We start from the raw sequence: 22727 nt of genomic DNA, 5'->3' as shown, positions 1-22727 counted from the left end.
TTCATGTCATGGACCCCTTTTGTTAGGTGGGTGAAACCTACGGACTCCTCAGAAAAATGTTTTAAAATGCACAAAGTAAAATTCATAGGCTAACAAAAGAAACCAATTGTATTAAAACACAAATTGACAGGAAGGCTGCGATCACATGCCATGTAGCAAAAGGGACGGCAGCAGGTATAACTATAGCAATTTCAAAGTAGTGACAAGCAGAAACACTACTTCCAGCTACGGTCATCCTTCACAACTTGGTCGCCTACCTTTCCAATCTTTTCTAATGTACTCTGAGTACTCACTCTACAATCCAGAAACCCTGGTGTCTCCTACTGTGCCTCAAACACAATATTCCATTTATCCATTAAGTTCTTTTTTTTTAACCATTGGTTCCTCATTATCTCAGCCCCATGACTTCCCTGACTTCTTTCAAGTTTTGGCTCAAATCCTATCTTCTTCAGGAAGCCTCTCCTGGTCCCTCTGCCCTCTGAGAATACCACTAATTTGCCATGTATATATTTTGTATGTACATAGCTATTTGCATTTGGTCTTCCAGAAATGTGAGCTCCTTGAGGTAAGGAACTGTTCCTCACTTTCTTTTTTATTGTGTGTTTACATATTTACATATGGGCAGACCCACAGTAAATATGTTTAATAAATGCTTGCTGAAATCAACTATAGTGTGATACGAAAATATCTAAGATTTCTATTGGTGAGAGTCACAAGTTCTAATACAAGGTTTGCTGCCTACGTTCCTAATTGAAGAAAATGATATATTTTAATTAGACAGTAATAAAAATTAGGATGTTTTATGTAATAGTTATTTTCCCCATTCAAGTTCACAGACTCTGAAATTTCTCCATGGATCCCTAAGTTAAGAACTCCCACTTCATTGGGAATTATGAAAGAAAAAAAAAGAGTTCTTTAACAATTTGCACTTCCAGCATAAACAACTAACTACAAATGCTTACAAATCTAGATTTAACCTAATGATACACTGAACTTTTTCAGAAAACTTCATTTTACCAGAATGTGAATAAATATAATGAGAGACTATGCCAAAATCAAACATGAAAATACTGGCTTTGGGTTCACCTGGAATCTCAATTCATACTATTTACTCAACGACCCCTACCTTTTCCTCTGCAATAATGTATTTTTAATTACATGAAAAATAATAATACCAAAAAGCAAAATGCCAACACACCTTCAGACTCAACTTCTCAACCAATGTGCTATTACTAATAGCTAAGAAATCTACCTGATCACACAGCCTTTCTTGCTGGGTTGTCTGGATTTCCTTTAGCATCTTCTCCATCTCCTCAATCTGCTTCCGCATTTCTGCTCTTTTCTGTGCCCCAGTCAGCAGCTCAGCTGGAGACAAAGAAGACATAATACCCCATAACAACCCCCATTTTCTTTCATTCTTAAACTGTCTATTAAACTCACCATTCTAGTTTGATTCCTATATTATATCAATCAATCAACATGCATTCATTAAGGACTTCCTATGTTCCAGGCACTATAGTAGGCACTTGGGTGCCTACTATAATGTTGGGTGGGGGTACAGAGACAAAAATGAAACAATCCTTACCCTAAAGGAGATTATCTTCTTTTGGGGGGGAAATGGTGCATACATACCACACATACAAAATAAATGCAAGGTAATTTGAGGAAAAAGACACTAGCAGCTGGAGGTACTAGGAAAGGCTTCACATAAAAAGTGGTACTTGAATCTTGAAGAAGACTAGAGAATCTAAGAGGTAGGAAGTGAAAGGGAAGTACATTCTGAATGGAGGAAGGAGAGGGAATATCATGTGTGACATCAAGAAGTCAAGCTTGCCTAGAAGGCTAAAAGTACATGAGAATGAACAACATGTAATAAGAAATGCTGCCTTCTGTGTTATTATGTAAGGGTTTGGGGCTTGCTCCTTCCTGTGGCCCTAGCCTCAAAGCCTCGCCTTATTTCATATATTCTTCATATAGCTAATCCAGCATCACTAAGTGCCTATTGGATGTTTTGAACTTCACACATTTCTTCCTGCCTCCCTTACTCTCACCTCTCCCAAAGAATCATCACACAACATACACTCAACAAAGTCGGAAAGTATACAAATAGGCCATTTTTTTCAGCATTCTGTTAAATGTAATATATATCCTTTGAAACTATTTTTTTTCAATTAATTAAACAAAATAATTTCTTCCCACCCCACCCCCTTTTATTAGTTTTCTCTCCCCATGTCCTACTGAACAAACCAAAACAACAAATCTGAAAAACAAATCCCTCAACATTATAGTTGCATAGACTGGTAAAACAAACTGCCACTTTAGTTATGTCTGAAAATCTTTCTGCATTTTATGTTCATCATCTGTCAGGAGGTGAATGGCATGTTTCATCTTCCTTTGGACTTGTGGTATCATTACATTCGAGTTCTAGAGTTTTTCAAAGTTGTTTTTTTCTACAATTTTGTTATTCTACATAAATTTTCTCCCATTTCTGGTCATATTACTTCACACATGGCTTCCCATTTTCCTGTGAAATTGTCCATTTCATCATTTCTTATGGCACCAAAATGTTACATCACATTTATATAATACAGTTCATCTAGCCATTTAATAGGAGGATACCATACTAGTTTCCAATTTCTGAATACCAAAAAAAGAGCTGACATTAATATTTTTATACTAATATATATTAAAAAAGAAACTAATACAAGTTTATCCAATCCTTTTATTTCTTTGTGTATTGATGACTATCAGTTCATAATAAAAAAATTAAGGAGCAAAAGTAAAAAACTAACAAACAAATAGGTAGTCCATCAACTAGGGGATGGGTAAACAAACTGTGGCACTTGGGTATAACAGGTGCCATAAAAAATGACAAATTCAGAGAAGGGTGGGAAGACATATGAACTGATGCAGGGTGAGATAAGTAGAACCAGGAAAGTTAACATGTAAACGACTACAATACTATACATGGACCAAAAAAGAAAGAAAAGAAACCAATTGCTGGGTAAATATAATGACTAACTTTGACCCTGGAGAAAAGATGAACCTTCTAAAAATCAAACTACAAATGGACTTTGAAGACATAATCTGGTAGGAACTTGAAATGCATTTTTCCAAAGCAACAATATTGCCTGTGGTAGTTAGGTTCCTATGCCATCATACAAAAGCTGCCTTGATCCACAATGTGGCTTAACTAAAGAATTATTATTCTAAGTCCTAGGAAGAGGGTGCTTGTGGCAGAAGAAGGAAACAGGATTTCCTCTTGCTTTCCTGATATAGGACCACTGTTAAGAAAATTTTGAAATGGGTTAACTTTTTTGACACCTACCCACCTCGATTTCTGTATCTCTCCCCAAACTCCAAGCATTCTCCTTACTTACCCTCATATTGTACCGAAGACTCCATTGTAAGAGCGGGGCAAGGATAGAGGAAAGACCGGGGCAAGGATAGAGGAAAGACATAGACTGGTTCTATTTCCCTCAAACATTCTACATGTTAAAACTCACCTACCTACTTCCTCAAGTCAGTACCCTGATTCCCTCAATGAGTCAGTTCTCTGCTATATGTTAAAACAAACTGATTATACTCATACTAGCATAATTTCCTAGACATATTTGCATTTTTAAAAGGTGATACTAGTTAACTCAAGTTAATCTCTTAAATGATTGAATTTTAGGTAGTTATAACAAGTAGAAAAACTTCAGGCAATAGAGAGTAAGATATTTGATTAGAAGTTGTAACTGGAGAGGACTGTTCAGATTTCTAGTAATACATAGCAAACATGAAATGATGAGACTGATACAAACCTTCCCTTTTTTCCTTCAATTTCTTCCAGAAAACTTCAGCCCGGATTTCCTCAAAGGAGAACTCCCCAACTCCAGCATAAATCTTCTCCTTACAACACATCATCTTCTCTTTCTTCTCCTGAGACTCTTGTTGATGACTTTGTACACGTTGCAGGGGATCCTCTTCTTCCTTTCCAGGTTTTCTAGTACTGAGGATATGATTTATGCTGGGTTCAATTTTACAAGGAGTCCTAAAAAGAGGCAAACAGTTACTATTGACCACAGCTTGAAAAAGATCGTGAAATAGTTCACAGGTTAATTATAGAACACTATGTTATTATTACTATAGATGTTACCACAAATAATATATTCAGTATGCCAATAATTGTCGCCAAGAAAATAAAAATACCTAACCATATAATCAAGATTGCAGTGAAGAAATAAAAACATTTTTAAAGTCTAGTAACAACCATCACTTAGAACTGCATTAGGTTATTCACTGGGGAGGGAAGATGGAGAATATATCCTTCCCTCAAGGAATTCCCTTTTATCCTCAAGGAGTTTTCTAAGGTAGGTAATGATATACTGTGTAGAGGCCCAGATGTTTTTTTACTTTAACCTAACCCAATGTATAAAAACCCTGCTTTACACAAAAAATTAGATAATTGATTTACAAAAACAGGACACATAAAGATTCAAAAGGTTAACTTTAAAAACAACTGAATTTACAAAAAACAAAAATCATAAAACCAGAGGATATATATATCTGAGACTAACAACAATGTGAGACTAGTAGTGAGAAGTGATTTGCTGGAGAAATCTGAAAACCAAGTCGTTTATATTAGACAAGTTCATAGAGAACTGCTGAAGGATCTTGAGTGATGACTCTGGACATATAAATTCCAACCCCAAAATATAAAGAGAAAAAGGATATTATATTAAGTTGAAAGGTCCTACAAAATGATAATATATCAGTCCTACAAGTATATGCATCTAATAATTCTGCAGTCAAATCTATGAAGGAAATCCATTATAGTTTTTACAAAAAGAAACATTAAAAAAATAACAATGAATATGGGTAAACGACTCATTTATCTAAGACTAAAAATGCACATTCAGTAGTGGAACAATGATTAAAGGACATAAACACAAAGTTTACAAAATAAGAAATACAAATCATTTATAACCCCAGATCTGTCACCACTTATGTGACCTAAAGTAAGTTAATTAACTTCTCTGGTTCTCAGTTTCCAATCTGTATGATATTTAGATGTCTAGGGCTCAACAAATTCCTAAATACAAACTACGTCAGCAAGACCTCCCTATCTGACAAGAACTACTGGAAAAACTGGGAAGCAATTTGGCAGAAATCAGGTTTAGACCAACATATAACATATACTATATTTTACAATAGTCTCCAAATGGAAGTGACCTAAATATAAGCCTTAAAAAATTAGAGAATGGGAAAACATAGCTTGAAAAGACATGACTAGGGGAAGAATATTATTAACAAGGGATAGTGATGACCCTAAAAGATAAAATAGGCAATTTCAAATACATAAAATCACAAAGTTTTTTTTCATTCCCAAATCAATGCATCTAAAATGGGAAAAAGCCTTTCTGGGGAAGTTGGGGGAAAAACTCTTTGTAGCAAATATCTTTAATAGTGGTTAGATATCCAGAATATATAGAGAATTTTTAAACATATAAGAAAAAGAATCATTTCAAAATAAATTAAGAGATAAAAGCAATAACAGGAAGTTTCCCAAAAGAGAAACTGCAAATTTATAATAACTATATGAAAAAATGTTCCAAATCACTAATAAGAAAAAGGGAAATTAAAACTGAGGTTTCACCTCACACCAATCAGAATTGCAAAGATGTTTAGCTGTTCTCTATTGCAAATTTCTAAAATAGCCTATTTCTAAATTTATATTTCTAAAAATAGCCTATACCTTTTTTAATTCATTTTTTTCTATTTCTGATTTTCTCCTTCGCAGTGAAAAGTAAATACAAACTCATTACAAATACGAAGTTATGCAAAACAAATTTCTGCACTAGCAATGAGAGAGAGAGAGAGAGATGCTTCAATCTGTACTCCATCAATCAGTTCTATCTAGAGGTGGACAGCATTTTGCACAATGAATCCTTTGGAACTGTAGTGAGTCACTGTATTGATTGGTTACAAAGCCTTTCACAGATGATTTTCTTTACAATGCTGCTGTTATGTTATAAATTATTCTCCTGGTTCTGCTCTTTGCATAATTTACAAAGTCTTCCCAAGTCTTTCTAATATCATCCCTTTCATCATTTCTTATAGCGTGATAATAATCTGTAACATTTATATACCACAACTTATTGTAATGAGAATGGGAATTTGAAGATCTTCCCTGCCCCTTAATAGACCCAGGGGAGAATCTGAAGACCTCCCCCGCTTTGAAAGTAAACTCTGCCCCCTAATAGGCTGAATATAATCACATGGAGCCTGATATGGAGGGAATTTGCTGAAGGGTGCAGCAGGGTCTACAGGAAGCTTCCCTGCTGTAAAGATAAATTCTACCCCCTAATAGGCTAAATATAGTCACATGGAGCCTGTGGTAGGAAGTTTGCTGAAGGGAAGCAGAGGTCACAGGAAGCTGGTCAGAGCTAGTGAGATGGTGGGGGAGAGAGGATGCTCAGGGAAGGAGTCAGATAGGCTCATGAGTAGATATTGATCTTGTATTGGTTGGTGAGAAGGCTAAAGGATGCTGTGGCTTTCAACATTATTATGACTTCTTAATATCTTTGGTACTATGATGGAATCAGCTTACTGGTTTTGGGACTCATCTAAATAAATGCTTCAGTTCTATCCTCTACCTGGAGAATCTGGTATATTTTGTGATTGAATGTTATGCAATACTTTTAGTCACGGTCTTTATCATGATCATGGGGGCTGTAAATATTGCATTGGTGCTACATTTGGCAATGAGGATGGGATTGCAAAATATCGGGATCTCTAGTTGGAGGCAGAAGGGATTTAGAAGAAGAAATGGCTATCCCAGGATGGGAGGATTTGCCTTATGCCTCCCTAGCAAGGGAGTGGTCTAAAAGTACAGAGCTCTTTGAAAACTGAACAGAGGCTTCAGCAGGGAGAACCTAGAGATTTAGAAACATGTTTACAAAAAATACCAATGAAACTTGGGAGAGAGCTGTAGGTAGTGAGTAGAAGAGGCTGGATTTTACTAACAGGCTACCTTATTGTGTGTAAAAACAAGAGACGAGCTGTTACAAGAGTTGGCCAAGTACCAGAACTCGAGTTCTCCTTTAGAAGAACAAGCTGAGTCTCAGGTAGTAGAAGAGAGCACTGGAGAGTCTCAGCTGGAAGCAGAGAGGACTGTTGTAAATTTGGCTCAGAAAAAGAAGAAAAAAAGTAACAGGAGGAAAGTTCATACAGCTTTGGTGGAGTCTGAACCTAGGTGCTATCATGACTCCCAAGAAAGTCCATGTATTATACAGAATGATACAATGTTAAGTAATACATTGTTTCATGGTGAAGCTTTTACAGGAGCAGAAGTTTGCCCCATACTGAGAAGGCCCGAGTCAGGAACAGCAAGCAGTTTTCAAGGAGATACCTGAGGATTTCACTCAACAGGAGATTACTGATATTTTGAGCAAATTCACCCAAAGGATGGGAGAATCCTTAGTGTCTTGGATGGTAAGAATCATTGACGAAGGAACTGCTGGGCGTAACAGATACAGTGGACTGCTTGAAATTTCTAAGTATTTGCCAGAATCCTTTTGTCCAGCAAGTTTTTAGACTTTCCTTTGGCTGGAGGTAACAATATGACCAATCTGTTAGCTTTAGCTGCTGCTGGATGCAATAGAATGTACCCTGCTGATTCTATGTGGCTAGTGGAGACAGATTCTGGTACTCACTTAGAGAATGCATGATAAAGATGAAAGAAATAATGAAAACTATCATGGTTGGAGATGTAGATACATATCATGAAATCCCCTTAGCAGTTCCTCATAGAAATATCATGGTGAAGACAGCTCTTCCTGCTTATAAGCACCTACTTCTGACTCTTTTCAATTGGTGAAATAGGGCACACTTTTTCAGAAGTGCTGGATAAGATTTCACAGCTAAGTGACTTAGGAGAAAGGGAAAACGATAAATTTACTTGAGAGAAGAGTAAATAGCCAGTGGATTCAAATTCAGAATAGATTGCCAAGAAAAGAACTGTTTATTGCTCTATTGAGAGCAGGGGTTGGTTTTAGAAAAACTGATGGTATTCCAGCTAATGAACTATACAAAAGGTATCAAAAACATGGGCTTGATGTTAGATAGAATAGAGAACTGAGAACTGCCGTAGAAGTGGTCGATGTGCTGAACTTGTGGCAGTATATCAAGTCACTGAAATACAGCAAGGAGGACAGTGTCATATATTCTCCTGTGAATGAGGTTATGATAGTGAGTCCATGCACTTCAGAAGCACAGCTGACCCGATATTTGTCTCTTTTTGGCTTTTTGTCTGTTAAACTTGTTTGTGAGATTTGTTTTCTGCAGGTTTGGTACCCTCCACCTGCAGATGCCTGATTGCTTAAGCTGGATATCACCTCCTGTCCATGACTGTGATGTGCCACCTCTAGACCTGGAGTCGACTGAGCTCCAGATGCCACTAAAGAATTGACCTTTCGAATGGGACCTTCTGGACCTGGCATTGACCAAGCTCCAGATGACAGCTAAAGAACTGAACTCTTGAATGGGACCTCTTGGGGCAGAGACAGCTCTATGTCCAATTTCAGCTTGAAATAGCTTTGGAGAAGAGACCTTCACCCCTTACCCCAAGATTTTGAGCCCCATTTGTTCAAGGGGGGAAGGATGCAGTGCTTGTGCCCAAGCCCCCACCCCAAGTTATTGTTTTATGTGCAAAATTTTTCTATTATCCCTGTTATATCGTTGCAAAGTTCTACTGACACCAGTTTTTCCACCAGTTATCCTTAAACTCTCATTTATTGTTAATGTACTTTTGCTATGTAAGGGACATAAAAGATCTTGGGGTCGAATATAATGGCAATGGGAATTTGAAGATCTTCTCTGCCCTTTAATAAACCTAGGGGGGGAGTTTGAAGACCTCCCCTGCTGTGAAAGTAAACTCTGCTCCCTAATAGGCTCAATGTAATCACATGGAGCCTGTGATGGAGAGGATTTGCTGAAGGGTGCAGCAGAGCTCACAGGAAGCTTCCCTGCTGTGAAGACAGGAGTTTGCTGAAGGGAAGCCGGAGCTCACAGGAAGCTGGTAGTCACAGCTAGTGATATGGCAGGGAAGAGAGGATGCTCATGCAAGGAGTCAGATAGGCTCATGAGTAGATATTGATCTTGTACAGGTTGGTGGGAAGGCTGAAGGATGCTGTGGCTCTCAGCATTATTATGACTTCTTAATATCTTTGGTACTATGATGGAATTGACACTGGTTTTGAGATTCAGTTTCCTAGTATCTAAATAAATGCTTCAGTTCTATCCTCCACCTGGAGAATCTGGTATATTTTGTGATAAAACATCATGCGATACTTATATTCACAGTCTTTACCGTGATCGTGGGTGCTGTAAATATTGCATTGGTGCTACATTTATTTAGCCATTCCTCAATTGATGGGTATCACCTCAGTTTTCAATTCTTTGTCATCATAAAAAGAGTTGCTATACATATTTTCTTTAATAGTTTTATGGACATAGTTCCAAGTTATTTTACAGAATGTTTAGACTAGTTCACAGCTTCACCAACAATGCATTAAGCGTACATATTTTCCTACATCTCCTCCAGTATTTGTCATTTTCCTTTTCTGTCATCTTAGCTGACCGGAGTGGTGCCTCAAGAGTTGTTTTAATTCGTATTTGCCTAATTATTAGGGAGATAATTTGCATATATATGTATACACACCCTTTTAAATGAAGAAATCTTTTTTTTTGCTCTCTCCCATGTACATAATAAAGATTTGCTCGTAATACAATTCTCCATGCCTCCCAACTGCCCCTTTATTTTGTCACATAATTTCCTGATAAATTTCCCTGACAGAAGATGAAATTGGTTAAATAGTAGAGTCTCTACAAGAAGAAATACACATCAACACACTGTTGGTGAAGCTGTGAATTAGTTCAATTATTTGGGAAAATAATTTTATATTATACCAAAAACATCACAAACACATATATACCCTGTGACTCAAGTGATATCTCTACTAAGCATAAACTCAAAAGGTCAAAGACGGAAAGGTCCCATACATACAAATATCATTTGTAGCAACTTTCAGTTGCATAGTAGCAACACTGACAATCAATAAGCATCTAACTATGTACCAGGCACTGTGTGAAGAACTGGAGATAGAAAGAAACTAAACAGTCCCCACCTAGAAGAGTTTTATATTTTAGGTGGAGAGAAAAATAACACCTATAACCAAGTAAATTAAAAATATATGCAAAATAATTGTGTAGAAGGGTACTAATTATTTAAAGAATCAGGAAAAGTCTCATGTACACTCATTTCCAAAGCATGATATTATTGAAAATCTCTTTCTGGATACTCTTATCCTCTTTTAAGTTTTTTTTAATTTAAATTTTATTCTGAACTTACAAATACATGAAAAACATTTCCATATACACAGTATAACACAAAAAGGGGCCAATATATGAAAACATTAATCTCTATTTTATTTTGGTTTTTTTTTTTGGGGGGGGGGGGCAAGGCAATCAGGATTAAGTGATTTGCCCAATGTCACACTGCTAGAAAGTGACAGGTATCTAAGGCCACATTTGAATTCAGGTCATCCTTGGGGTGGTCAAGTAGCACATTGAGTAAGAGCACCGGCTCCAGAGTCAGGAGAACCTGGGATTGAATCTGGGCTCAGATATTTAGCACCACACCCATAAATAACTGGCCCTGTAACCTTGAGCAAGTTAAGTTACTTAACCCCAACTGCTTTAAAAAAAATACAAAAAACAAAAAAAACCAAACAAAAAAAAGAATTCAGGTCATCCTGACTCCAGGGTCAGTGCTCTATCCACTTTGCCACCTAGCTGCCCCTGTTTGCTTTTTAAAAAAAGCATATAATAAATTCCACATATCACTTTCAAAACTGTCCTGTTTGTGCTTCCTTCTGAACTCTCTTCTCTCCTGTACATTTAAAAAAATATTTCAGTGTTCCTTTTCTGTGGCATCACTGTTCTTAGACCCTCTCTCTTCCACCCTGCCCCCAAAGAAAAACCAAGAGGAAGGAAAACACACAGCAGTGTATCCAAAAATGAGTCCATCACTTCCTCACTGTGAAAAACCAGACCTGTATGATTCAGAACCTACCTGAGAAGTTAATAACAAATGAATTTTAATAGTCAATAATTACTTTAATGGTAGCAGAACACTTATCTTAAAATAAAATTATTGTCCTTGGCTATCCTGTGTAAAGAGAGCTCAATTCCTTTAATAATGGTTCTTCCCCACTGAGGATATTGGCTAGTATTTCTAGAGTATGTGCAGGTAAAAAGAGGACACCCAAACTGCTTTAGGCTGATGACCCTCACCCCTAGAATATGAGCAGTCTCCATTACTTACTAATACCTACTTTAGAGCATCTGAGAATCAAACTCACATGATTTGTTGTTGCGCAGACTCTTCCACATACGGGATAAAATTCGGTAGCGTAGTTGGCACAGTGGCCACAGAAGCTGGATTACTACGAAGCTGTTGGAGGGTAAAATGGGAATAGATTTAAAATGAACAGATATACTGGCAGTAGCTCTTTCACTCAAGATAATTCTAAATATTTCTGCCTACTGCCCCATTGAGAAGATGCCAGAAAATGTAAATGCTAAGGTATTTCCATTGATTTCCCCAATTCTAACCCTCTATTAGCCCACAGGCAAATGCAGCCAGTGTGTGTGTGTCCTTACTCGGCCTTTGGTCCAAGGTCCTGCCTGCAGTTCATTCTCTTTGGCCCTACAAACAGGTGGTGCTTTCCATGGTTCAGCCATAACCATAGGCAGCTCTGTTCTGGAGGCTCCATCAGCATTTTCATCAAAAACAGCAAATTTGGAGCCACTTAACATATGCTGATTAACTGGATTTGGAAGCCCACGGCCCTGGTTTGCAGCTAAGGAAAAAAAAAAGGTAACTTGTATATTTTCAATAATTATAAACTTAATAACAACTACAATGAAACAAAGAATATGAATTTTTACCTCAAACCACACTTTCATTATGATTAACTATATCTGTATATCTATAAACAAAGTAACAATGATTTACTTGCTTTTTTTTTTTTAAAGCAATTGGGGTTAAGTAACTTGCTCAAGGTTACACAGCCAGTTATTTTTGTGTGGCTGCCAACTATCTGAGGCCAGAACCAATTCGGTTCTCCTGGTCTCCTGGCGCCGGGGCCGGTGCTCTTACTTGCTGCACCACCTGGCTGTTCCTAAGCAATTGGGTTAAGTAACTTGCTCAAGGTTATTTTTTGTGTGGGTGTTAAGTATCCGAGGCCGAGGCCAGAACCGATCCCACGTCTCCCAACGCCGGGGCCGGTACTCTTACTCGCTGCGCCACCTGGCCGCCCCACTTGCTTTTTGATCTATGCTGATCTCTTCTGTCAGAGTACTTAGAAAATTGAGTTATGTTTTTAAAAATAAAAATAGTCATAGATAATACGTATAGTTATTCTAATTCTGGTAAAGTTACTTTTCAAAACAGTAACCTTCTGAATAAAAACTATTATTTGCTCTTATAAATCAGATAAAACAACTATTCTAGAAATTAACGACATTCTATCTTATAGCTGTGAGTAGTTTGTCTATTAGCATAGAATCAAAGCTAGAAAGGGCTTTCTACCAATCTACTAATTAGTTCATCACTTTTTTTTAGCAGTCCTATCCAAAATTTATCAATTTCCACAAAGAGATTACACACTCCCGAGGCAACCTGCCAGCTCCTCTTTTATGCTAACCTAAGTCCCAGGGTTACAATCTAAGCCAATTTTCTGTCAATAAAGACAAAGCAGTCTTGTCTAGTTATTCTTCATCTGTTCTAGATCCTAAATCAGTTTTTATTCTTTTTTCACCTCTGGATTAAAAAAAAAAAGCTCAGTTCTTTTAACCTGTCTTCATGTACTAATTTTCCAGATCTTTCACTGATTCTCATGATTTTCTTCTGAATTCCTTATGAGCTATTTATGTCCCTCGTTAGAAATCAAGGAAGCAAATGGATATGACTACTCTGTAGGTCTATTGCCAAGCATGGAGACACTAATGAACCACTTCTATCAGCTTAAAGCCCAGAGCTTGTTTGCAATGGTACAAAATGCCTGACCTGTTAAGATGTATGACAGGCCACTGTGCCCTCCCTTTCCCCCCAAATGCTGTACAGTTCTAAAACGACCATTAAGTCCCAATTTTCTATTTTTGCAGCCAGAATCTCTTCCTAAGCCCGCCTGACCTTACCTGTTTCTCCTTCTCCATGTCAAGAATTATTTATAAGACGATGATGCCCTTGCACTGAGCTTACCCTTAAGAGCACTTCCTACACGGTTAATGGGGACTTTTGCTACTTTTTTCCCTTTGCTTTTCAGATCAGCTAAGGTGCTTCGTTGAGGTCCAGAAGCTTCAAGGACATCTTCTTCTTGCTCTTTTTCAAGTGCCAACAGAGTGTGCCGAGACACACGAAACTGGAACTGCCTGAAAAGAATGGACAATGGGTTGAATTAGTGTGCAGTGCTGTGGGAAAAGTGCAGGTCTGGAGTCAGTCAAGCTATATCTGAGTGTCAGCTCTGTCACAGGGGTCTGTGTGACCTGAGTGACCCTGGCCAAGCAACACATTCTCTTTGGATCTTAATTTCTTCATCTTCAAATTGAGGGATTAGACTGAATAAGGCCTAAGGCCCTCTCTAGCTCTAAATCAGTGACCATTAGACTTCTGGCCCAGTTTCAAGAATAAAGACAAGAGGGGGTGGCCAGGTGGCGCAGTGAATAAGAGCGCCAGCCCCAGAGTAGGAAGACCTGGGATCGAATCAGGGCTCAGATACTTAGCACCCACCCAGAAATAAGAATTGCTTTTTTTTTTTTAAAGCAATTGGGGTTAAGTAACTTGCTCAAGGTTACAGGGCCAGGTGTTTCTGGGTGGGTGCTAAATGTCTGAGCCCGGATTTGATCCCAGGTCATCGCGACTCTGGGGCTAGTGCTCTTACTCGCTGTGCTACCTGGTCACCCCAGAAGCCTTTTCTAATCTCCTTAGTTGTTAGTGTTCTCTCCTCCTTCCTCAAATTATCAGGTATACCTACTTCTGTTCACATGTTCTATCTCCCAGTTGAAAGTATGTTCTTTGAAGTATTTACAGATCCTATACTTGACTACATGCCGCCACGGGGGAGAGGGAAGGGAGGGGGACAAAATGTGAAACTCAAGGAATTGTGGAAGTGAATCCTGTAAACTAAAGGAAACAAACAAATTAATTTTAAAAATTTTAAAATTTTAAAAAAGGAAGAAAAAAAAAGAAAGTATGTTCTTTGAAAGCAAGGGCTATTTTTCATTTTAAGTTTTTGGATCCTTGGCCTCCAACACAGTGCTTTGAACATAGCAAGTGTTAAATATTTGTTTTTGGATTGTGTTGTTGCAACCATAGTGGAAATCACAAAGAGTGTCTACCCAAAATATGATCATTAAACATCTGTCAGAGGCTCTCTATCAGAGATTGGCTTGTATTCAGAAGCAAGACACAAATTTCCTACCAATACATTATACAATTTTTATACTGGTCATCTCCATCTAAGAAGGTAGCTTACCGATGATGTGACTGTAGTTTGTCCAGTGGCTCAGCCTTGCACTGAAATCCTTCTTGGAATATCAAATCTGCTTTCTTATAGTTTTCTCTGGCCTCATATTCTTCAGCCCATGAAATATAGAACTGGGCGAGAGAAATGCCAATCCCTTGGCTATGCAAGTAACTATACATATCCAAAGGTTCGTTGCATAAACGTCCCTGCAATAATTGCAACCTTTTAAGTTTGTTTTTAAAAAGTAATCAAGTTTTAATAATACATCAAGCCAAAGACACACAAGCCAAAAATTTACCCAGAAGAAATAATTAAGACATCAAATAGTAGGCAAGTAATTAGGCTAACCGAAGAATCAGTTAGGCCTATACAAATCTTGGATTTAAGAAGTAATAGTAAGGTGGAAAGCCTTCAATTTAGTATCCTGCCACTTTTCCCCCTTTTCCCCCACTCATAACACAAAGACCAACAGGACTGTACAGGGCAACGGGTAGTTGCTGGTTTATCTGGCTCAAGTAAGTAATCTTTAAAAGACACAGGGCAGGGGAGAAGAAAGCAACCCAAGGTAATTGTTGTTTATTTTAAATGATCTAAGAGGGAGGGAAGGAAGGAAGAGTTAAGCACTTTCCTCAGTAGGTAGGCAGTAAAAGTATGATTATTTCCTTAGGATAACTGAGCAAAGTGAAGCAAATCCAACACTACCAAACAACAGAAGTAAAACTTACACAAGTCACTTGATTTCTGAGTAAAGTTCTTCCCACTATGGCACACTATCCCATTACCTGACTCTAAGCAAAACTACTTTTCAGCCAACCACAGAAATACAAAATTGGCCCACTAATCCACAGAACCTAAGGCTCATGGGTATTCTTGTACTTCACACCCTACTGTCAAAGCCTATTCTACTGTCATCTTGATAGTCTCTATCATTTCAGTCTTTCACATTATCTACTATGTTCCTCTGTAAAAATCCATTCTTCATTTTGTCTCATTTCAGCAATGTATTTTTTTTTAATCAAGAATTTTCTGGGGACAGCTAGGTGGCTTAGTAAATAGAGCACCAGCCTTGGAGTCAGGAAGACCTGAGTTCAAATTCAGCCTTAGACACTTTACACTTACAAGCTGTGTGACCTTGGGAAGTCACTTAACCCCAATTGCCCCTCAAAAAAAATTTCTGTCCCCCTCTTTTCCTCAGTGGAAAAAAAAACTACCCCAAAACAAAATTTCTTTGTTTTTTGGGGTATTTTTGCTTTTTGGAGGGGGGAAGGCAGGGCAATTGGGGTTAAGTGACTTGCCCAAGGTCACACATCTAGTTAAGTGTTAAATGTCTGAGGTCGGATTTGAACTCAGGTCCTCTTTATTCCAGGGCTGGTGCTCTATTCACTGCCACCTAGCTGCCCCCAAAACAAAACTTTTAACAAAAAACCAGCAATGTATTTCTTTCTAATTGGAGAGGTTTCTGAGTATGGCCCACTATTGAAAATAGTGCTCTCTCTATTGAAATTTTTAAATTCACCACCCATAAACCACCCTTACAGCTGGCTTTATATTTTCTTCTCAAAGCTCACAGGAGAGATAGATCTAAAACTTCCTTTATTAGTATTGCTACTGATCCACTGATTCTTAGTTGGGAAGTTCTTTCTAGGATACAAGTAGTTAAGTTTTTCTTTCTCTAAAACTATTTCCTAAAGAGATGGCTGTTCAATTCTACAAACATTGCTATCTCCAGGAAAACATGATTTTTAGGAAACTTTAAAAAATAATATTAATTTCCGTTCTACTCTTACAGCATTAGATCTAGATGTTAACAAGAACTACACAAAGATAAAATTTTTCATAGAAATTATATAAGCAGTCTTGCCTGAGTTGAAACTTCAAGTTTCTATTTTGCTTACTAAGAGTATTTATCAAAACACAGATTCCTGGTTCAGAGCAGATACTGAGTAAATGCCTGTTGATTGACTGATAACTCATTTGAATGGGAAAAGCAGAAGATATCAAAAGAATAGCATATATAGTTATCAAAGATGACAAAACGTACAGAGATAAGAGAATAAAGCGAGAGCAACAGAATTGTGCTCAGAGTTGACATAGAAAATGTGTCTCCTGGCAACAAAGGATAAAGCCAGAAGAATGCCCAGAAGAAAATAGCAGCTCCACAGATGATGTTGGCCTAGGCTAATGGCCTCTAAAAGGAGGTCATCTACAGTCTGTGGTAATAATAAAAGGGCTTATTTGAAATTTGTCTAATACATACATACTAATAGTTTGCTAGACAAATTAAAACTTTCCCTGGCAATTTTGTTCGTAGTAGTATACTACTTAGCCCAAAAGATTTTCAATATAGCTGAAGTGCTTTAAAAGTAAGTATTACATACAATCAACAACCTAATAACATCAATTAAAGCAAGTTTCTTAAGTACACAAGAGAGAGGACTAGTTACTCTATGAGCTAGAAAGCAATGCAATTGAAATTTAAAAAAAAAAACATGTTTTATTGTTCAGGCTAGGTTTTCTGTTTCATTTATCCAAATTAGTGAAATTTGATAAATGCTTTTTTTTTTTTTAAAAGTGCTGCCCTCTATGGGCTGTTAGCATTAGCTCTATTCATGGACACAGACCATCCAGTGAATTTTGAAAACAAAAAATAAAACCCCCTCTTTGAATTCACTACACCTGCAGGCTTCTGAGAGTTTCTGTAGCATAGATTATCCAAAAAGAATATGATTATTCTAGAGTTCTCAATGAGGCCACTTTAAGAGAATAAACTCTTGAGAAAAACAGCTAGGTCCTGATTAATGTGAGTTTGAATAATACAAAATATGATTTAGTGTGAGTTATAAAATGTCTCAGAGGTGGTTGGTACAGATGAGGATGCAGCTAAATATCCAAATGGCCTGAAGAAAATTTGTGGTTCATACATTTTTTATGTAGATGAGATTTCTTTCAGAACTTAGAAAGAAAAACACTCCACCTAGGATTTTAAACTAAAACCAATGCTTGGTCTCAAAATTCTTAGTCTCTGAAAGGCTACAACAATCAATCCTTCCAGTTCTTTAGCATGAAAGCATTTGTGACTACAACTGATTCTGAAGATTGGTTTCCAAGTTTTCTTATCGCAGCTATTGGAAAATATTGCAAAGACAACAATATCACATTTAAAGCATTACTGATTTTAGATAATGCATCAAGTCATGCAACTACATTGGGCTCACTGTGTGAGAATGTGAGCATGCAAATATACTGAGATGTGGCTACACTGAAATCTGCACCTACAGGAGCTTATATGAAGATTTAAAGAATGAGAAGACAACTCAGTTTTCACTACTGAAATATTGTAAAAGAAAATAACAGGACGTTTGTCATTTAGTCAATGTAGGCTTATCTTAAGATACAATATTCAGTCATTTTTTTAATTTTTAAAATTTTGCTTTTTATAACTATTCTATGACTGTAATAAATTTGATCTGAAATAAATTTTTCTTATCCATTGCTGTTATATTATATTAGTAAACAGTTAACATTTTATTTTTAAAAATTTCATTACATATTTTCATTGGTCTGGAACTAATAACCACATTTTACATATAATCATAACTTTTTTTTTTGCTTTTTGGGGTGCAGTTGGGGTTAACTAACTTGCCCAAGGTCACACAGCTAGGTTTTGTGTGTGTGTGTGTGTGTGTGTGTGTGTGTGTGTTAAGTGTCTGAGGCCGGATCCAAACTCAGGTACTCCTGACTCCAGGGCCGGTGCTCTACTCACTGCGCCACCTAGCCCCCCCATAATTACAACTTCTAATATGCAACTACTCTGGGAACAGATGATTCGCACTAATCAGTAACTCAGCTGTGCCCAGAATGCCTAAAGGGAATGGAAATTGATACAGTGACAGTTTTCAAAGTTAAGTAAACACAAAATTTATAAATATTGGTCTTTTAGGACACTAGGAACAATAGAGGTATCCCCTAAGTAAAGGATGTAAAAGGAGAGCTTACAGCTTTCCTTGACCGAAGGTGCCATTGCTTTTGGCAAATTTCTCTTCCTCAAGATGAATGGTTTTAACATGAAAAATAAATATAAAACTCTAGTTGCTTATAGTACCTAACAGTAGTTAAGTCCTTATTAGGTACCTTTTTGGCAAAGTGATAGCACCGCAGGTACAAGGGAATGGGAATATGCTACTCACTATGCTCGTACCAATCCCTACCAAATCCCCTTCCAGATGAAAACAAGCGAACAAATGAAAAATCAAGAAGTGGATCTCAACAAAAACACAAGTTTATTCCTGGGCTTATAATTCTGAATACAATTTTATTTTATTTTATTTTTTTAAACACACATATATATATATCTTTGAATATTTGATTTTAAAACTTTCAATTCCAGATTCATTCCCTTCCCTGCCACCCACCCCCACTGGGGAGACAAGCAGTTCGGTATAGGTTGTACATGTGCGGCTAATGCAAAACAATAACATAGTAGATGTATTGTAAAAGACTGACTATATTTCCCTCCCTCCTATCCCACCTCACACTTGTTCTATTCTCTACTTTGATCCTGTCCCTTTTCAAAAGTGGGTGCTTCCAACTTCCCTCCCCCCAGCCTGCCCTCCCTTCCATCATCCCCCCGCATATCCCCTTCCCCCCCCTATTCTCCTGGAGGGTGAGATCCCCTATTTAGTGTGTATTTCACTCCCTCCTCAAGCCAGATTCAATAGGAATAAGGTTGACCCATTCCCTTTTGTCTTCCTATTCTTCCCCTCCATTGTAACCATTTTCCCTTGCCTCTTCTGTATGAGATAGTTTGCCCCACTCTGTCTCTCCCCATCTCCTCTCATTATATTTCTCTCACCTCTTAATTTCACCTTTTAAGTATCATCCCTTCCTGTTAAATTGGTCCCGTGCCCTCTATCTATGTATACCTGTAAACATATATACACACATTCACATATGTATTCATATGCCCGCACATCCTCATATAAAGACATATATATATATATATACACACACACACACACACACACATATATTTCTAATCCCTTCAACTACTGAGAAAAGTTTCATGAGTTACAATTATTGTTTTTCCATGTAGGAATGTTAATAGTTTAACTTTGGCCAGGTGGCTCAGCGAGCAAGAGCACCGGCCCCAGTGCCGGGACGACCCAGATCAAATCCGGGCCCAGACACTCAGCACCACACCCAGAAACAACAACTGGCCGTGCAACCCCAAGCAAGCCACTCAACCCCGATTGCTTTAAAAAAAAATAGTTCAACTTTGATAAGTTCCTTATGATTTCTTTTCCCTGTTTACCTTCTCATGCTTCTCTTGCTTCTTGTATCTGAATGTCAAATTTTCTATTCAACTCTGTTTTTTTCAGCAAGAATGCTTGAAAGTCCTCTATTCCACTGAATGACCATATTTTCCCCTGAAACATGATACTCAGTTTTGCTGGGTAGGTGACTCTTGGTTTTAATCCCTTGACCTCCGGAATATCACATTCCAGGCCCTTTGATCCCTCAGTGTAGAAGCTGCCAGATCCTGGGTTATCCTGATTGTGTTTCCACAATATTCAAATTGTTTCTTCCTGGCTGCTTGTAATATTCTCTCTTTAATCTGGGAATTCCAGAACCTGGCTATAATATTCCTAAGAGTTTTCTTTTTGGGATCTTTTTCAGGAGGTGATCGGTGGATTCTTTCAACCTCTATTTTGCCCTCTCGTTCTAAAACATCAGGGCAGTTTTCTTTGAGAACTTCCTGGAGGATGCTTTCCAGGCTCTTACTTTGGTCATGGCTCTCAGGCAGTCCAACGATTTTTAAATTATCTCTCCTGGATCTATTTTCCAGGTCAGTGGTTTTTCCCACGAGATATTTCACATTGCCTTCTATTCTTTCATTTGTTTGGATCTGTTTAACAGCATCTTGATTTCTCATAAAGTCATTAGCTTCCATTTGCTCCAATCTAATTCTGAAGCAATGATTCTCCTCAGTGAGTTTTTGAGATTCTTTTTCCATCTGGCAAATTCGACTTTTTAAGGCATTCTTCTCTTCATTGCCTTTTTGAGCCTCCTTTGCCATTTGAGTCAGTCTGTTTTTTAAGGTATTATTTTCTTCAGTCAGGCTGTTGACTCTCATTTCATAATTTTCTTGTATTGTTCTCATTTCTCTTCCCAATTTTTCCTCCACTTCTCTTATCTGCTTCTTAAGGTCCTCTATGGCCTGTAACCAGCTTGTATTTTCCTTTGAAGCTTTTGGTGCAGGAGTTCTGACTTCACTGATTTCCTCCTGTTCCATGCCTTGCTCCTTCTTATCCCCAAAATAGGAGTGTAATGTTGGGATCTTCTGTCTGCTTTGTTTCCTTTGCCTGCTCATTTTGCCACTCAATGATTTGACTTTTGGGCTTTTTGCCACAGTAGGACTCTGCCACCAGACAGGGGAGTTTTCGTCCCAAACGCTGGGGTTTTCTCAGCTACCGGAGGTATTAGATGGGTGCCCTCTCTGAGGTCTCCACACTCTCTGGCAAGCTGGACACACACCCCAGGACCTCCACCCTAGACTGCAATCCAGATCCAAGCAGGTTAAAGCAAGAGCGATTACCCCTCAGACTGGTGCTTGGTCCCCCTATACTCTGCAGGCCAGGAGCTGAAGCCACCACGTGGTGCTGGCAGGCTGTGCTGGCGTCTCAGCGGTTTCTCGCCCCGGGGCTAAAAGCCACGCGCACTCCCACTTACTGGTCCCAAAGTCCAGACTGCACTGGCCTCTCACCTTGTCCTTCGCATCTATGTTTGATAAATCTGGAAACCGCCACAGCTGCTGCTGATCTGGAGTCCCTCTGGCAGGCGGCTGGTCAGGCCCGCCCTGGGGCTAAAGCCACGGTGTGGTGCTGGGCTCAGCTCCTGGAGCTCTGCGCTGGCCGATTCCTGCCGGCCTGCCGGGCTGTTCTCAGCAGGAGGTTAGCTTCTCTGTGTCATTTTGTGGGTTCTGCAGCTCCAAAGTTTGTTTAGAGTCCCCTTTTTACATGGATTGGGGAGGGTGGAAGCCGGAGCCGCGGAGGGTCGTGCTTCTACTCTGCCATCTTGGCTCCGCCCCCCTGAGCTTATAATTCAATTTTGTGCACCCAAGACCTATGTTTCTCCTTATTTTTCTTTTGATTGTCTTTTTACCATTTCACTACTCATAAATAACTCCAATATACCAGCAATGAAAATGAAGATTTCAAGTTAAAAATTAGGTGGAAAAGAAGGTAGCTATAATTATCACTAGAAGGACCAGATGCATCAAGTGACACAAAAATATTACAATTTTACTTTGAAATAAAAAATTTCATCCTACTATCTCTATTTTCTTTGACACAAGGATAAAAAAAATGCCTTGTGTCAAGTGATGCAAGCTTGGTCCTTAGAAGTATTCTTAAATTCACTCCTTCTAGTATTAAAATTATCTATGTATTTTAGGCATCCCACAGCCTCATGCTACCATAGCTTTGATCAGATCATACCTTACTATTATTCATGTACTCTCATTCCAAATCAACTGGCCTACTTGCTATTCCCCATAAAGAACAGTTATTCCAGCTCCTGCTCCCCTGTCTTTCCACAAGCTGTTGGTCCTCTATACTGGAATGTTTTGCCCTCCTCACCACTACCTTATGGAATTCCTGTCTTCCTTAAGCACAGCGTAGGCACCTCCCTAGAAGAGGCTTTACCTGGTCCTCCTAGTAACTGTTAATGTTCCCTGGTACATTCTTTATTTACTTTGTCTATAATTATGTGTGCCTTGGATAATGTCCCTCTCAACACTTTCCCCTCCAAACCCCAAGCTCCTTGAGGTCAAGGACTGTTTCATTTTTGTCCTTGCACACCTAGCCCAGTTCCTAGAACGTGATAGGGGCTCAAATGCTTGTTGAATAGAACTGAAATCATAAGCACTGAATATATAAGGAGATAAGAGTGCTATTGTAAAAATCTTTGAAAGTTTTTTTTTAAAGTTCCTTGTAATATTACAACTCATTCTATCAATCTTCAAAGTCTTATTTCAAATTCAAAGAATTACTCTAACAATGTTATTCATCGGGGCAGCTAGGTGGTGCAGTGAGTAGAGAACAGCCCTGCAGTCAGGAGGACTTGGGTTAGGATCTGGCCTCAGACACTTGT

At 38.3% G+C, this 22727-nt stretch overlaps 1 protein-coding gene and 1 long non-coding RNA gene across 5 annotated transcripts in view; one reads left to right on the top strand and one right to left on the bottom strand.

The window, feature by feature from the left end:
* LOC138175382 (uncharacterized) overlaps window positions 1–3981 on the top strand; it is a 63084-nt gene extending 59103 nt beyond the window's left edge. For both annotated transcript variants that reach the window (XR_011171979.1, XR_011171978.1), the window contains one exon: window positions 3836–3981. This is a non-coding gene — a long non-coding RNA (uncharacterized lncRNA). The remainder of the gene's footprint in view (window positions 1–3835) is intronic.
* The window catches only part of BUB1B (BUB1 mitotic checkpoint serine/threonine kinase B), a 58570-nt gene that overhangs the window by 28670 nt on the left and 7173 nt on the right, over window positions 1–22727 (bottom strand). For all 3 annotated transcript variants that reach the window (XM_069105732.1, XM_069105734.1, XM_069105733.1), the window contains 6 exons: window positions 14586–14782; window positions 13313–13482; window positions 11710–11909; window positions 11409–11500; window positions 3807–4036; window positions 1253–1365 (listed from right to left, as the gene is read on the bottom strand). In XM_069105732.1, the coding sequence (XP_068961833.1) occupies window positions 1253–1365; window positions 3807–4036; window positions 11409–11500; window positions 11710–11909; window positions 13313–13482; window positions 14586–14782 (1002 nt within the window). The remainder of the gene's footprint in view (window positions 1–1252; window positions 1366–3806; window positions 4037–11408; window positions 11501–11709; window positions 11910–13312; window positions 13483–14585; window positions 14783–22727) is intronic.

Source organism: Petaurus breviceps, unplaced genomic scaffold (assembly GCF_028583685.1).
Source record: "Petaurus breviceps papuanus isolate PSGF00001 unplaced genomic scaffold, PetGlider_PUasm1.0 77, whole genome shotgun sequence".
Lineage (NCBI taxonomy): Eukaryota > Metazoa > Chordata > Mammalia > Diprotodontia > Petauridae > Petaurus > Petaurus breviceps.
The sequence above is the reverse complement of the archived record's forward strand: the minus strand, read 5'-3'. Positions and strand labels throughout refer to the sequence as shown.